General features: G+C 33.6%; 1 protein-coding gene across 2 annotated transcripts in view; it reads right to left on the bottom strand.

Annotated features, from left to right (window-relative positions):
• The window catches only part of CRPPA (CDP-L-ribitol pyrophosphorylase A), a 289,217-nt gene that overhangs the window by 112,980 nt on the left and 157,432 nt on the right, over positions 1-18,805 (bottom strand). For both annotated transcript variants that reach the window (XM_032873929.1, XM_032873920.1), the window contains one exon: positions 394-525. In XM_032873929.1, coding sequence (XP_032729820.1) covers positions 394-525 — 132 coding nt within the window. The remainder of the gene's footprint in view (positions 1-393; positions 526-18,805) is intronic.

The following is an 18,805-nucleotide window of genomic DNA, read 5'->3' as shown; positions in this document are numbered from 1 at the left end:
ATACAAATGGCTGAGTTCTGAACTCAGTTAAATACAAAAGTTTGGTTCAACTGGAATTTCTAATTTCAAATGCCAAATTTAGGACATAATTAAAATGATTTATTATTTATCTGAAATTCAAATTTAGCCAAGTATTCTGTATTTTTTTATTTGATAAATCTGGCAACCCCGTGTGGGCTACCTTGTAGAAGATATTCACCAATTTCATTTTTTTTTTCTTCATCAGAACACTTGTTTGATTTTTGTTTGTCCCCTCAAAAGAGGTTCTACCTATGAGAGAACACACACAATTTTCCAGCCAAAATTTTTCTTACCATTAATGTATTTTTGCTTTTAACAAATCGGGCTTCCTATATTCAAACTGTAGTCTACAAAACACGAAATTTTACTTACCTGTGGATAATATATAAGAAGACCACATAATAAAATATTTCTTTTTCTCACTTCCTTTGCATATTCCCTAATCTGCATTAGGTTTTCCACTTTCTGATCAAAATGTACTGATTTATAATCAAGAAAATAAACCTGCAAAATAATACAAAAGGTAACATTAGAATACCATTCTTTCCACTGTCCTTTGAGAAAGCTAACATTAAAAAAGTTCAAAAGACAATTGTATTATTTTTATCAGTTTGTGTTATTATTTTTTTCAGTTTGTGTTAATTTCTAGATAAGCATTTCAACCATAAATCCTTATTAAAACTGAATCCTCCTTTACAAATATAAAAGCAGTAAGCAGTCATTGAGAACACAATGCTAAAAAATACAAAATGTTAATATCCTATTTCCACTTGCGTCAGAGCCAAATGTATAATGAATATATGATTTCAACCATTTGTTCAATTTATTATTTGAAACTAAGCTACATAGAAATATGTTAATTACCAATATCAATAAAATTCAAGGAAGTACTTATTATACTCAAAGATTTTTAGAAGAACCCCTTTCAAATAATTGAATTTCTAATAAATCATCTATTTCTCAGAGTAAATCCAGAATTTTATATGTAACTTTTAGCAGTGTTAAATAGTATTTTTCTTAAAATTATTTCAATGACTATTTTTTAAACATTATTTTCCATTTAAATTTTAAGGAGCTCAGGGTGAGCTTTCTTCCTTCAAATTACTGAAGTTTTATGGTACTGTTCATCTTTTGTGGGACATAAAATATATAATCACAATAGTATCAAAGCAAGATGCAAATGTACACACAGAACAAACTATACTCGAACTTTTGTATTCTTTCACAATAACAAATTTAAGAAACGCTCAAGAATTATAATTTGTTCAATTCCCTGTATTTATTATCTAGAAGCATTTTAAAACTAGTATACTAATCCTTTCCCTTCCTCTAGAAAATGCAAAACAAAATCTTACTATGTTCTTTGTGTAACACAAGGGAATGAGTTTTCACCTACCACACTGTATTTTGCTTTTCCAGGGAAAGGCACTTAAAATCCATTATTAAAAGAAAATCATGTGAGGACATGTATGTATATTAATTCAGTAGATATTCATTCACTGTTTCTCAGACCTTTTCATTATAGTTAACCAAAGACATACACATACAGTAGCCTCCTCCTAAAATCTAAAGTGACAATAAAGAAAATGCTCTATCCATTAAGAAACCAATAAAAAGACAAAAAAGCAAAAAAAAAAAAAATTGGAGGCTAAAAAGAACCCCAAAAAAAGGGTCTCGGGCCTTATTATCCACTGAATAGTGGAAGACAATGTGCCCTGTGACCTTCAGCACACCCTCCCCTAACAGCGATTCCCTGAAAACTTACAAAGATGAAATTTCAGATTTTTCACCATGCAACAATACTTAGAGCAAATATAATCTGAAACTGGTGACCCACAGCCAGACTGGAATAATTATGAATGAACTATAAATATTAGACTTTCCTTCAGGGTAATTTAATTTATGACCAGTTGTTCCCCTAGCTGAGACCTAGAAGCTAAACACCTATTAGCTGTTAAAAAGATACTAGTTTCCATTTGTAGCCTGAGCCTTCTAGAAGGATGGCTCACATACCACCTTCTGTGATCTCCTTACCTCTCCCTTGAAAAAGTGGAGGAAAAGTAGAGGGGGAAAAAAAGGCAGGCCCTATACTAATGTGAAATTATGAGCTCAAGAGCGAAAGCTGAAGAGACATGTCCTTCTCTGCCTTTTCTCCTGTCCTGTAGTCCTTTATGACATTTCACAAACTAGTGCCACAGGCTCCTCCTAGTCTTGTGAGTTTAAAATAACTTCCTGAAGCTAAAATTCCTGGTTGTGAGTTTGGGAGGAAAAAAAAGGCAGGCTAATTCTTCAAGCCCCAGGCAATTTATGAAACTGCAGTCCTGTTATGAATCTAAAATTAGGGGAGTGGCTGAGACTAAGACTCTCTCCTGGGCCCATAGTGCCAAGTCATTAAATACCCCACAGCATCTGGACTAAGGAACAACACTGCTGTTTGGTGCTCCAGACCTCACAGTACTATTTAACTCTTTCACCTGTGCAATTTTCTGTACTATTTAGATACCATGAAATGCCAGGAGCCACCATACCCAATGTACCTGATGTGAATGGAATGCCCCACAGTTTTGCAATGCATGCAATCGAGGCAACCTTACTGATAGCCTAGATACTTAATGAGGCAAACAGATATTTCTTGCTTAATACAAGTCTTCCTAAAAAATTTTCAGCTCTGATAAATCTCACAGTAAAATAAAGGGCGTTGCAGAATGGGTTTATGGAAAAAATAGCACAAGGATCAGAAAAGATGAAACCACTCTACATTGTAATTACAGCTTCTTTATAGATTTAAAATGCACAGAAATTAAAGAACGGAAATGCTAGTAACATATGAACTGAAGAAGGAATGATGGATACAGCTGGGAATGGAGCTCTGCCCTGCAAAGCACCACTGAACTTGGCTTAGGAGGAAGTGCACCTGCCAGGGGAACCTCTCCGCAAAGTCAAAGCTGGGAGCCGGTGCTCATTTTTCAATTTTCCTTAAAAAGTATCCTAAAGAGAGCCTAAAGTTAATAATAACTTTGGGAGCTTAAAAGTGGTAGAACTAAAACTCTCGACAAGAATAAACTATATTGGAATGGGAAGGCTCAAGAGATAAAATGTGCTGAATCTGTGTTTTGTTTGTTAAAAAGGACAGAAAATAATGATCTTACACTGAGCTAACACAGAAGAATCACTTCAGAAGGTATATTTCCTAATACCAATACCATGAAACTTAAGCATATACTTTACATTGCATACTAATTTTGAACTTCTACAATACACCAGTTACTTATGAGTTCCAAGAAAAAAATTCAGTTGGTACAATAAAGCAATCAATTTTAATTTTAAAGACAGGGCAGGTTTATATAACTACAGGAGAGGATTACAAAACGATCATGATAGCTCAAGAGAAATGTAAATGTTTTTGCCTTAATAAAACAAACTTACAGCATGGACAGTCTTGTATCCATTGAAATGTAGCAAAACATCTCATCTAGGTTGAGTACTGCAGATTTGCTTATAGCTGCATCAAGTAGGTATTCTTTGATCTCTTTTTGAACTGTTCACTCATTCACTACTTGTAAATTATCATTACAATATTTCCCCCTTAGGATGTCATTTCTTGTGTTTTTTTTTCCATGCATACATTAAAAAAAATGTAAGAATATCTTTCTATCCCTCCCCCAAAAGAATTTCTCATTTTATTTTTTTCTAACATAGTAAATTGACTCCTATAAACTAGTAAACTGCTTCAACATTTAACATATGGGTAGCTTCATGGCTTTGTGGGTGGGCAAGGTTTCTGGCACTCAGAGTTTGGAAAATGCTCCTCTGTGCCTCATGTCTTCTACATTCAGTTCTACACATGCTTTATATTTGTCTACTAACCATTTAATATATCCTTGGCCCCAGATGAATTACAATTAATTTTTCATACTTTAATATGTAATTTTTCATTGGTCTCTGAGGACAGGTACATTAATTAAAGGACAATAATTAATATCAAGTACAATATTCTTTAAAACCTCAGGAATGTTCCACAACCCTACATTTAACACTTTTGCCTCATTCCAGAACCCATGTTAACAGGCCGGAGAAGGGAATCAGGAAGTGGTAGGAGAGGAAACAGAGTCTTTGTTTATTTGAATAAGAAGTCAATTTTTGAAGCTCCAGTATATACAGAAATATGCACTACTTAATGCCCACCAAAGTGGAAGGAAGGATGGTCAAAATCAAAGTTATGGTTTTTATCAAATAATAAATTAGGAAGAATTGGTAGATAGACCAGAGACTCTCTGAATCCACACAACAGATACTGCAAAATTATTTACCTATCTATACAGAAAACTACATTGTGTGACTCAGGTCCAGCATCTCACAACACTGTTTTTCAAAAGAAATACAGGGAGATAACAAAAGATGAAAATGGTAAATATTAAACAGATCAAAGTAAGAGTATGCACGGAATACTATGCAGCCATCAAAAGAAGTGAATCTTTCCATTTGCAACAACATGGATAGAACTAGAGGGTATTATGCTGAGTGAAATAAGTCAATCAGAGAAAGACAATTATCATATGATCTCCCCGATATGAGGAATTTGAGAGGCAGGGTAGGGGCTTTGGAGTTAAGGGAAGGAAAAAATGAAACAAGAAGGGATCGGGAGGGAGAAAAACCATAAGAGACTCTTAATCTCACAAAACAAACTGAGGGTTGCTGGGGGGATGGGGGGATGGAGAGGATGGAGACATTGGGAAGGGTATGTGCTATGGTGAGTGCTGTGAATTGTGTAAGCCTGATGATTCACAGACATGTATCCCTGGGACAAATAACACATTAAATGTTAATAAAAATAATTAATAATAAAAAATAACTTTAGAGAAACTTCCATCTCACCTCAACTATTTATGAAGTACATAGATTCTATTAATGAAAATTAATGAACTGTATTTTCACTTTTTACTGTGCTTTTCAAAAGAGAAAGGAACTTTTAATGTTGAATCATTTCATTTTACAACAAGTTTTTTTTTTTTTAAGATTCCATTTATTAGTAAGAGAAAGTGTGAACAAGCATGAATGGGGTGAGGGGCAAAGAGAGAGGGAGAAGCAGACGCCCCCACTGAGCAGGGAGTCTGACCAGGGACTTGGGACTAGATCCCAGGATGCTGAGATCATGACCTCAGCCAAAGGGCAGATGTTTAACCAACTGAGCCACCCAGGCACCCTACTTAGGAACAAATTTAAATCAACACCATCAAGCAATTCAATGCATAATTCTGATGAATAGAAGCTCATTAAAAGTTGTAAGCTATCATGAATATTCAGAGAACATGTTTAACAACTCATCTATAAATCGTAAAATACCAGCAAAACTATTAGGTTGAGAAATGAGGGCATTTAACCAAAGTAGTAAATAAAGAGTATTTCACATTAAAATATTAGCCATAGGAAAGATTTATACATTTTTATTGATTCAAAGAATTAAAAAGTAATTAAGTTTTATAGTATCAAGACGAATGTCATACTTGTATACCCATTTTGTTTCAGATCCTTATGTAAAAGATCAAAAAATAACAAAACAAGAACTTCACATTTTTAAACAGGCAGAAGGAAAACCTAACATAGCTTGAGAACATGTTTAGAAATGATTTTTTTTTCTGATTTCACAAGGTATTTCTCCTTTAGGAATAGAAATCTGCCACTGTTGTATTATGGACAATTACCTGAAACATTATATATCTTTTCAATTAACATCTGTATCATCTGTAACAAATTTTAGAATCAAAAGGTAACAGCAAGCACAATGATTAATATGAAGCACTGACTTGCTAAACTAGTATTATTTAAAACATATTAAATCACTAAAGTTAGTTATAAAAACCAGGTATGTGGTTCTTCACTAAGTTTAGCAGAATCCTCTTTATATTTTTTAATGACTTATCAAAATTTTATTTTACATGATCAAGCTTATTACACATTAACCAACAATCTATAATTATTATCAAGGTTGTCTTCAGGCAGGTGATTTAAATAAGCATTACATGGTATGTTTAAAACATAAATAATGAGTATCTTTCGAGTTCACAAATAAAGGTACCTAGTGCTAACCACTACAAAGTCCATTTAAATTTATAAAAATTTGTTCTACTTTTATATACCTACTTTTTCAAGTGATTCTTGACATTTTTAATATGCTTCAACAGGCAAAAACAATAAACATTTTCAGGAGATAAGGTGTTTTGAATACTATATGGTAAAAACAAAAAGTATTCCAAAAACGTGATCAAGGGGATCAAACGCAGGTATATGATATACATAAAACATATTAGCATAGCCTCCACAGATTCTTCCTATGTCTTTTATTAAGTATGGCAAAAATACTTTAATAATTTTAGCAATTAATGCTTTTTTTTTAACAACTTCAGGAATAGGAAATTCATACTGTAATAAAGAAAAGCAACAGGAAATTATGGTCTTATCAAAATTGCTTTTGAAGTATTTGATAATGCTAAGCTTATATTAATTATATAAAGGATACAGAAAAACTGTGCTAATTTAAGGGAACTTAAAAACATCAGCCTCAGAGGAAAATGCAATTCTCAAAAATTCAGATTACAATGCTTCCAATAACAAATTAGAAGATCAACAGTTGCTTTCCTATGGACTATTTTTTATTAAAATATAGAGCTAACTAACCTTTTATTTCTGAGAACTTTTTTTTTTTTTTCCAGGAAGCTACATCATGTAAGAGAACTGACCTGGGTCACCTGGGTGGCTCAGCTGGTTAAGCATCAAAATGAGGGCTTCAGCTCAGGTCATAATCTCAGGGTCATGGGATCAAACCCCACGTTGGGCTCTGGGCTCAATGCAGAAGTCTCTTAAGACTTTTTCTCCTTCCTCTGCACACTCCCTTCCCCACAAAGGATAAATATATAAATCTTAAAAAAAAAAATAGAACTGACCCATTATAAAGGCGGATCAAATAAAACATAGTCTAAAACTGCAATGTCTACTAAAGTAGCCACTGGCTATATGTGACTATTTACATTTAAATTCAAAATTATTAAATTCAAATAAAACTGAAAATGCAGTAGGTATACTTCAAGTGCTCATAGCAACAGGTAGCTAGTAGCTACCATAGACATGAATACAGCAAACAAACTTTATTTCATCATTGCAAAAAGTGCTAATGGGTTGTACTTGCCTGGAATAAAAGAAGCTTGTAAAATATCATGCTCATCATATATCCCATTAATTGTTTTGGTCATTAACTTATGTGTCTGTGTAATAAAAAGGATTTTTTTCCCTGACTAAATGTTAAGTTACTAGTTAAAATCCTACAATGAAAAATACTAGAAAAATTCTCTCTAATATACAAAATTAATATAGAGTCTGACCTAAAACTGACTAAGCTTTCTCTTATTTACATATATTTCTGAAAATGTGGATCAGTATGAATGTATAAACATAAAACTCTTAAACTGGGATGGTTCCAGCTTCTATTTCTGCCTAAGTAGGAGTAAAAGCGATCAAACTTACCTTTCCCCTTCAAATAAATAAGCTAAGTACACAAACTAAACCAAACCAAGATTTTTAAGACATGACACACCTGGCAACAAGGGACAGCTCTGAAGGATGAGAATAGATGGGATGAGCCCTATGTCTGCAGCAATTTACTTCCTTAAAACGGTTTCCAGGCCATGGCACAGTGAAAGGAGAGGTGGATATGTGGGTTTCAAAGCCTAGGTGGGTAGGGTTCACAAGGCAAAATTCCAGAGAGGAAAGAGGTATGAAGAGTGAGAAGGCTGGTGATTAAGAGGCTAACTCTCTCCCATATTCAGCAGAGTACTGATCAGTGCATGCATTTGAGAATAAAAACAAGCTGAGGCAGGGGGAAAATTCAATGGAGGAGACTAGATAGAACAGTGCCTGATGCACACCCCAGGTCAGGAATAATGGTGGGAGCCATGAGCCAGGATAGAAGGTTTCATAATTTACAGGGCATTAGGTAAAATACTAAGAAGTGTTTTGCTTCAGTTGCGAAGAATATAAGGCCTATGTAAATACACTAATTAGTCTGATCTAAAAATCTCAGCAACAATGCTTAAAAGGATCAAACACTTTCCAACTATGTCCCAGGAAAAAAGCTCAAAAATATTCACAGTAATAAAAAAAAAACCAATACCCAACAAGGTAAAGTTCACAAATTCTAACAGCTAATCAAAATATATAAAATGTCCCAAAAAAGCAGAAAAATATGACCCATAAGGAGAAAAATCTATCAAAACCAACTCAGGAATGACACATTTATTAGAATGAAAAAGGACATTAAAACAATTTTACAACTATGTTCCATTGTTCACAAAGCTCCAGGAAAGAATGTATGTGTTAAGTAGGAAAAAAGAAGATGTAAAAGAATCCTACAGCTAACTTATAAAGATGAAAATATCATCATCTGATATTTAAAAAAAAATACACTGGAGGGGCTTAACAGCAGATTAGACATTGTTGAAGATCAGTGAATTTAAAAGTATAATGATAGCAACTATTTAAAATGAAACAGAAAAAAAAGAAAAATAAATAGAACATTAGTGAGATATGAATCAACTTCAAACAATCTAAAATACAGATAATTGGAGTTCCCAGTTAAATGTAAAGAACAAAAAACAATATAGCTGGAAAATTTTCCAAGTTAAATGAAAATTAAAAATCCACACAGCACACTTTAAACATACACACACACACACACATACACACACACTTTCAGGCATAAAAGCACCAGGAAAGTGCCCATAAAAAAGAGATAAATACATCACTTGAAATTGACTCAGAACTGGTATCAATGTGCCAATTAGCAGACAAGGATATTAAAATGGGTACCATAACTGTTTATCATTTATTCAAAAGTTAACTAGGGAAATAGAAAATATAAAGGGTAAAAAGGACACAACCTTCTAGAAATGAAAAATATAATGCCTAAGATGAAAGACATGGTGTATTTTTTCCAAATTTAGGCCTGTGCAAGTCTGTAAACACAGAATGGTACAAGGAGGTACACCCTCACAGCGTATATGTGTGCTGGGCTCAACTAAATGGCCAGGGGGAGCTAGAAACATCTGCTTGGCACATGCTTTCAACAAGGAATAAGAATAAACTGAGAAATACTGAAGAATGAGTGAAATACTGCATTCTGTTGATATATTGCAATCTTAACATTTATTATAGGTTTGAAGGTAACTTTTTCTTTATTATAGGTTTGAAGGTAACTTTTTCTTCAATTTTATATTTATGACAAGTACACAAACTTCTTACTTAAAAGGCTTCTGGATTCATTTAACTGAAGAAGATTGATTCTAAGAAAAAACCCTAGTTCAACTGTTAACATTATAGTTATTTAGGAGGTCAATCAGTGTATCACACAATCCAAATAAAATGCAGAAATAGACTAGGAAAAGAAATTGCCAACTATAATCCATAATCTTTGCTTTCAAACTTTTGTCTTCATCAAATAACTTAGTATTTCTTTTTAAACTTATAGGGAAATGCTATCCATATGAACCAAAATATAAAATTAATGATCATAAACACGTATTTTAAAATTTGCTTAATATATTAGTAAGCCACTTAAAATTAAATAAATATAAAAAGTAAGTATCCTCCAAAAATGTTGGAGAATTACTCCCCCAATTCAATTTTTAAGAGAAAAAATAGATTTCCTCTTAGGAATGAGCAACACTTCAAAGGTTAATGCTATTTTCTAGTATAAATCTAGAAAATAACTTAAGACATAATCAGTCTTAGACACAATAAGATGTGCTTCCAAACATGAAGAATAAAGATATGATTCACAAAATCTAAAAACATGTATGTAAATTAAACAATTATACTTGCTGAATGGAAACACAATTTTTCTAAAAAGATAACATGAAAAAAAATTTAACTACACTAAAAGAAGGATAACATAAATCAAGATCATAAAACTCATAGTTTAAATTTACACATGGTAAGTAATACCCTAAAAACTCAGATAGATGTAGTATTATTCTCCTTAAGAGAACATAGCTATTCCTTGAGATGCATACCTAGCCACCCTCATTCCCGAAAGTCACCACAAAGCATCTGTTTATGGTAGGCAACACTGCAAAAGGATGGAGTAGGAGACATCATGACTAGAAATGCCAAGGCGAGTTCAAATCAATAAACATTTCTGAATGTCTACACATGCTCATTGGGAAAAGGGAAAAGACTCTGAGCACAGGAGTGTTAAGGAAGGATGCCAAGAAGAAATATGATCACTAAAACTCTAAGGCAGGAGAAACACTAGAAAAATGGTGTCTCGGGTCAAAAAACTCACCAGAATCAACATACGTCTGTCAAACAATATGGCACACGGGTTACTAAAGTTCTTCAGCAGAGGGCCAACTGTGTGGTGAGGCAATGAGAAGCAGGGTGATAAAAGCAAGAAGAACCAGTCGAGACCAAGTCTTTAAGCTCTTACTGAGCTTTGTCCAGTAAGGGGATGAAAAGCCTCCAGAAGGTTTTGATAGAGTACCTCTTCATTAGCAATTAGCAAAATCTGTCACGGTAGCAATGATGAGGTCGGACTCAAACAAAAAAGAGACTGCTGAGAGGGACCCAGCTCTTGGAGGGAGGACAATACATTCCAATTTTTTTTTGTTGTTTTTTAACATCATGCACCTGAAAACTTCCTCTCAAAACTGAGAAGAATGATGAAGACTGGAGATAAAAACATATGAATTGGCACATGAGTGATACTTTAAAGCAGGAGACTCGATGACCCCGAGAGTACATGCCTACTAAAGAAACACCTAACATGTATTTTAGGTAAAGATACTAATTAACAGTGGCAAACAGGTCATTTAGAATTGAGAAGCTCAAACAAAGTCTAGGAAACTGCAGTCCATGGGGCCAATCCAGCCTCCTGTCTTTTTTTGTAAACCAACTTCTGGAACACAAACACACTCTATCCTTTCTATCTCATCTATGACTACTTTTGCACTAGAACAGCAGAGTCCAGTAGTTGTAACAAAGACCATATTGGCTCAAAAAGCCTACCATTTTTAGTATCTGGCTTTGTATAAGAAAGCTTTGCCAACCCCTAATACAAAAAATTATCTCAATGCAGGCACAGAAAAGGACATCAATTATCTCGTATAAATTAAGAGCATCCTACTGAGTGGTTTTTCAGATCCTTTTCTTCTTCAATAACTTAGGTCTCTATTACTCAAGGGGGCAAGTATTGACATCCCTAAAAACAAAACATCATTTGGTAAAGTAAAATAAGCACAGGGATAATGGCATGTGCGATACTCAACTCTCAGGATTGCTCTAAGGATTAAATGGGATCATTTATATTAAAAGGAAAGAATCGTGATTCATTATTTCAAGCAGTCAGTTAAGTGTCTGTTATTACCAACATTAACATAATTATACTAACAATAAGAATTAGCAGGCCACATTTTCAGGGGCAGAAGAGGGTCTGAGGATTATAAATGTAGTGGGAGTTCCATTTCTTAGAAATGGGAAGAGCAAAACACACAAGACCACAGTTCTCACTGGTTGGGCAAAAAACCAGAACTCGGTCATTACCATAAAAAGAGTAAATTAAAAAATTGAAATCTGTAATTCTCTCTCAAAAAAATCTAAGAATGGTACAATACTCGAAGTACTTAAAAGAAACATGCAGGTGACTAACCAGTCCAGTCGTTTCCAAGTAAGAGTTTTCCAATGCCAGCACAAGGATTATCTTGGCAATACTAGCTGCATTCCACCTGAGCAGGCACTAGTGAATCAAGTATCCCAGCATTTAAGTAAAGTATAAGCTTCAAAATCCCATACAATAAAACCTCTGCTGTCTGAAAATTTAATCATACTATACTTTTCAAAAGTATCACATACAAACTTAACTGCAAGCAGGGTTCAAGCCAAAGCATGTTTGGATGAAAAAGCTTTTTGCACTGATTCCAACACCTTTCTATACTTTATAAAAGAACAATCCAGCCTTTCCAGGAAAGTGCTTAAGTAATCTATTTTTAGGTGGTTATAAATTTTTATCCTAAAGGAAGAGCATTTAGGCCTGATAATATTCTTACCATCTTCCTGCCTACTAATGCTTCAATCCATGAACAAGGTTTTGATTTTTGTTTTTGTTTTCAATTGTGTTTTTCGACGCTCCCGGGTGGTCTAGTGGTTAGGATTCAGCTCTCTTAATTGTTTTTCTTTGCATAGTATGAAATGGTGGTACAGGAAAGATTTCATAAAACAACATGATCCATTATACAAATACTATGTAAGACTTGGCAAAAGCATTGTAATATGAAGGATTTTTTTAAATTATGCCTTTAACTGGAATTCTATTAAAACTCAAGTATTAAGGAAGCCGTGAAAGAACGTAGCTTGTCTTTCCAAGTCGGCTTTATGATAAGAGATTCTGTATGTACACACACACACACATACACACACACACAGATGAATAGAAAGCTTTTTAATATGAGTGGAATCTTTTTCATTATCCAGGTGAACAAATGTTCAATAATCATTTGCCTAACTCAACCTTCAGAAACAAACCAGAAAGATCCTTCTCTAATGTCCCATATCTTATAGCCATTCCCTCAGTTTCACAAGATATAAAATTTGAGATTATACCTCCTCTCTCTCATTAAATCAAGAACAAATTCTTTGTGATTCTACTTTTTAAATATATCTTGATTCCAACAATTTCTGCCCAGTCACTCTAAAACAACCCCAGTCCCAGATACCATCATTATTTCTTGGACTACTGTGATAGCCTCCTGACTAACCCAAATGCTTCAAGCTAACTCTCTGGTCACTTTCATCTATTCCCTGTGCTGTATCCAGAATGTAAATGCAAATGTTCTCACATCAGTTTCTACAGAGCAGGGCTGCTTCCTAGAATTCAAACTTGCAAGGCCCACATTGACCTTTTCCTACCCAGTGTGTGGTCCAGTCTGTTTCAGAACCACCAGCTTTCTAACGCTGACTATTCCATGTGCTACTCTGGCCATAGAGAAATGCTATTCTCCCGCCTCTTAAAAGATGGGGACCTGCTCAGTCTTCCCAATTTCAGACTCTGCTCATATCCTTAAGATCTCTTCTGATTACCTAGCATGGGCTTTTCTGCCCCTTTTTATTTTCTTTTTAAGAGAGGGAGGGGGAAGGGTGGAGGGAGGGAGAGAGAACCATAAGAACTTATGCAGGGGCCCATCTCACAAACCTGGAATCATGACTTGACACAAAATCAAGAATCAGATGCTTAACTGACTGAGCCACCCAGGTGCCCCATTTCTGTCCTTTTTTCAAAGAGATGTAGTTAAAACTCTCAGCATTGACGTGGTGAATGGAAAGAACAATGACCAAGATATGCTGTCAACTCCCAGGCTGAGGATCACTTCCCAAGCTAACACTGGCCATTGGATTAAACTTACGTTATTGAAAACCCTTCATCTTTGAAAGAAAATAAAAGTATTTCCTTGCCAATAGAGTAAGATAATCTGGAACACTCTTTTAAAGATGCAGTTTTTTAAAAAAATATAGTAATAAATAGCATATATGTACATCAAAATGTTAGTCACACAGATGTTCAACAAATGTTATATTTATCTATATTAAGTCATCAGTTAGGTAATCAAGAGAATAGGATAGTTCCCTCTAAAGCATTAAGTATGTTGCACCTAAAATAAGTTTAACGTGAATAGGAAAGATGATGCACTGGAGCTTTAATGATTAAGGAATCATTCTCAGAAGGCAGGGTCTGGGATAGACGTAAATGGAAAGATTCTTTGGAATGAAGGGAAGACTAACCTTGCAATCTTGCAAGTGTTTTTTAAAGAGATAAAAAAAAAAAGGCGGGGGAGAATAAATGCAAAAAGGAAAGATTTAGATGTAACCTAATAAAAAGTGGACTACAAAAAGGTAAGTAAGAAAGGGACAGATGCAAGAAGAAGAATCAAGCAATCAATCAATAAGCCAGAAATCTTGAAATAAGGGGAGGGTCGGAGGTGGGGTGAGCCTGGTGGTGGGTATTGTGGAGGGCATGTATTGCATGGAACACTGGGTGTGGTGCATAAACAATGAATACTGGTATACTGAAAAAAATTAAAATTCAAAAAAATTTCTCAAAAATGGCTCAAGGTAGGAATTCTATACCACCTGATTCATATTTAATATGACTGCTATAACCAGAATTGCTCTCCTATACTTGTACATAAGGCACATGAATTACAGGTTATACAACAGCAAAAGGCATTGACAACATGTTCTAACATAGAAAATATTTTTAGAAAGAGAAGTCACTTAAATGGCTTTAAGGGCATCCCACTCTCTTTTCAGATAAAGATTCTGAATTAAAACTCAGAGACATGAAGATAAATAGACGCTTATTATTTGCAGACCTACTCCTTGTACCTTGAACCCCATTCCAGGCATATCATCCTTACTATGCCAAAGATCTCCTAAAACTTAAAACAATAGTCAATTATTTGTATTAAATACCACCTTTGTAACAATATAATTTATTTTCTACAACAAATACAATCTTGTAAAATAGTATAATAAAAATATACCAAGCCCAAGGGCACCTGGGTGGCTTAGTTGGTTAAACACATGCCTTCAGCTCAGGTCATGATCTCGGGGTCTTAGGATTAAGTCCCATGTCCAGCTCCCTGCTCAGTAGGGAGTCAGCTTCTCCCTTTCCCTCTGCCCTTCTCTTCTACTCATGTTCTCTATCTCAAAAAAATAAATAAATAAAATCTTATATATATATCAAGCCTGACTTTAACCTATACAAGAAGTCAACATAATACATATAAAGTATGACAAGTAACTGTAAAATAAATGATAGCGAAAAGATATTTGGTTCCCTTTTTGTAAAGAAGTAGCATAACACAATTGAGCTAAAGGCCCTTATTTAAAATAGAATCCATGGCTCAGTTGGTTAAGCCACTGCCTTCGGCTCAGGTCATGATTCCAGGGTCCTGGGATTGAATCCCACATCGGGCTCCTTGCTCGGCAGGGAGCCTGCTTCTCTCTCAGCCTCTGCCTGCCACTCTGCCTGCTTGTTCACTTGCACGTGCGCGTGCTCTCTCTCTCTCTCTCTCTGACAAATAAATAAATAAATAAATAAAATATTAAAAAAAAAAATAGAATCCAGTATACAAAACAAACAAACAAACAAAAAGCTAGTAGGAAAATCCCCAGGTTTATTTTTTGAAAAAGTGAATGATCAAAATTGCTCAACTCCTTTTCTAGACCTAAAGTTAATGTAAGTTGTCAAAAAAGAAGGCTAGCTTCATTATTTGGTTCCTGTGCATTTCATGTTAAATTTAAGGAACTGATTTAGATGGAAAGCACCAGCAAAAAAAATCATAAACAATTTTGTTCATCTGACTGAATTCAGCGGACTTCCCAAATTAGGAAAATAAATAGTAATTTCAAGCCCTGTGCTTAATCAAGAAAAATTAACTCATTAAACTAGAAAAAGAACTCCAGAATTTGTTCCTTTTGATATTCTGTTAGAACATCACTATATGAAAATAACTGTAATCCATTACAAGAATCAATTAAAACTTGCAAGGTGTATCCCAGGAGAATGATATCTTGACATCAGTTATATGCCCAATGCAACTAATCTCAGGGAATTTTAATATACTACAACAAAAACTTCCTAGTAACCATTTACCCATAAGCAAAGATCTCCTAAAACTTGTAATAACAGACAATTCTATTCATCATCTTGTACAAAAACTTCATCATTCTTCATTTTGGAGTTCAATATGAATCCTTTCATGACTAAAATTTCAAAAAGGTTCTCAAGGTATTTTAAACCAGGACTGAGCTATTATTATTTTAGGCAGGAAATATTTTAGACTTTTTACCAGAAAACAAATGGAAACATTTGTAGAATTCATGGAAATGACTGCATTTCTACCACTAAAGCTATCCACACCATGAAAGAGAAAACCTTAATGTATCTTAAGCGAAACATCAAAAAATTCAGTAAACAGTAAGATAATCATTTTCTGAAGGAAAAGTAAAAACTACAGTAGCAAAATGGTTAAGACTGGAATAGAAGGATTTAGACCAACTCTATTGGTCATTATTTGGCCACTAAACACATGTGTGTATGCACACACACAAACACACACAAAAAATATCTATTCAAAAATAAACACAAACTAAGGGCCTGGAAGATACACATAATAAAAAATAAATCCAGTATGATGGCAGGGAGAATTACAACAGCCAGCTCTCTTTTTTTTTTTTTAAGAACTTGTGACCTAAAAACAAATTTTCTCAGTCTAGTAATAATAGGGTTAAACAGGAGCAACTGTACAGAATAAACAGTTAAGTAAAAGGTGACAAAGGTACATGTCTAGGATCTGGTAAAAAATTTAACAGGACCACAAATTTTTATAACTTAAATTCAGTAAAGCCTCAATATCTTGTGAAGCTAAGAAAGAAACCATTAGTACTTAAAAGAAAGAATCAATGTTTTTCCAACTGTCATTTGTTCTTTATTAGGAAGGAATATTAAATACATATATGTCTGTATGTGTATTTTTAACCTTTTTCCATATTATTTAACACATTCACGAAAGCATAAAAGTAACAATATATAGGATACATTGCACATTGGATTGATTCTGTTCCTGGCTCTGCCATTGGTGAGCTGTGGAAACTTCTGGAAACAATTTACATCACTGACAATTTCCCCAGATGTGGAAGTATCAAGTGTCAATGGATGGTGGTTTTCTATTTTTTTATTTGCTGACATGTTCAAATATTAAACATTCTGAAGTATTTTAAAGATCATATATTCTGATCTGTTATGTCAATAAACTACTTCCCAGTAACTAGAACTAAATTAGGCACTTATGAAGGTTTATTTATGTTTTTCAAAGCATTAAAATTCCATATAGTAATTTATGTTTTTTTACTAAAGTAAATTCATGAAAAGATTCCTATCTCTCATAAAGCACCAATAAAATTCTTGTCTACATAGTCAAAAAAAATTAGAGCTCTTATGCAATTATCCAGGTAATTACCATGAAATTATTTTGTAATGAGGAAGTGATAAAAAAAATTTTATCAAATAAAAATAAAGAATTTGCTTCATTTCTCAGTTTTGAACTTCTAATTATGTTTGTTGCCAATTTCTTTCTGCTTTTAAAAATTAAACATTTCACTGGTGTCTATTATATGAAACAGCTTTGTTCACTCAAAAAATAAGCTTTAAATAAGAATAAACTGTCCATTCTCTCATCTGATAATAGTAGGAAAGGATGTTTTGTACAAACCTTGCCAGAGCCAAATAAATTAAAATTTTTTACTTTCTGCACCTGGAAAGGAATTTTTTTATAAGTTTTACAGTTGGTTTTACATAATCTTGGCTGGGAAACAGCTATACTTTTGCTTCCTGAAATTGTCTTCTCCAATGCTGGAGAAAAACAGTTCCCTGATCATTAATTACTAAGTGAAAAACTCAACCTATAATTCAGATTCTTAGCACTTTTGAGTCTTGTTTAGTTTAGGTAAAAGCCCCCCCCACCTTTGGTGGTGGGAGGGAGTGATTTTTAGATCAGAAACTATGAATTTACCTTTTACTATTTTAATATATTACTCCGTTTTTCTAAATATTCATCATTATTTGAACAGTGAATGAAAACACATGACAGGAGTAGAAAATAAAGAAATGAACATGCCCCATGTTGATAGCTATTATATCCAGTGATTCCAAAGAAAGCTTTCAGAAAATCCTCTTCAGAGTTGCAATCTGAAGAAGGTGCCAACTGTATATCCCCCCACTGGTAACTGCAAAAAAGTGAAGGCCAACAGTAACTTTAGTCAACTCAAGATAAAACCTTGATTCCTTGATAACTTATAATGAATGATAGATTAAATAGCACCAGAAATGACATTAGAAAGGGCTCTCAAAATGTAACTCCTACACAATTTAGCTTAACAAAAGAAAGCTTTGGTTTTCATGTTTATAAGGTTTTTCTTGTTAAAAGACATAGGAAAGAACCTATATTTTTAAAATTCCTTTATGCCAATCAGACTCTAATTAAAAAAAAAAAAAATTTTTTTTTTTTTTTCCTTTCAAGTTAGGAGCATTTTCCTAGTACAGAACATGCTTGTTATCTGATTAGGTGTTTCCAAAGGTTCACAGTTAAAAGGCTACATAGTGTAACAAATGTCATCCTAAAACTTAAATTCAATCAGAAATAAAAATTCATAAATTGACCCCACCCAACTCTGTCAACTTTAAGAATGACATCTATTTTAGCCCAGTCAACATTATCAGTCTCTAACTGATCACAGAAATTTGAGCAATTCTGATGATTTGATATAATTACAATAAAATTAAGTTAGATCTACCAAAACTTTGGATTTTATTAAGTTGATCAAATTAACATTGGTAAACTTTAAATCCTACTCAACATCATTGACAAATGACAACTTGGCCAAGTTAGACTGCTTAAAATAAAAAAAAACTAAGAATAATGACCTAACAGATAGTGCCAAAGAGAATTTTGAACAATGTATTGATAAAAGATATTTTTACAAGACTTATGTCCAAAAATAATTTTTGTAAAAATGACCACTTGAAATGAAGCATGTCACAACTTACAATGTTCATATGAGTAAGCAAAGATATTCCTTTTTTAAAAAGATGAATTTTTTTGATAAATAGCTGCTTTTTGTAGATAAAGTCCTATGTTTTTCTATTTTTCATGGTGAATCTTTTAAGTAGATTTTATTTATT

Source organism: Lontra canadensis, unplaced genomic scaffold (assembly GCF_010015895.1).
Source record: "Lontra canadensis isolate GAN:19392208 unplaced genomic scaffold, GSC_riverotter_1.0 scaffold2, whole genome shotgun sequence".
NCBI classification, from domain to species: domain Eukaryota; kingdom Metazoa; phylum Chordata; class Mammalia; order Carnivora; family Mustelidae; genus Lontra; species Lontra canadensis.
Note: the sequence above shows the minus strand (reverse complement) of the source record. Positions and strands in the feature narration are given on the sequence as shown.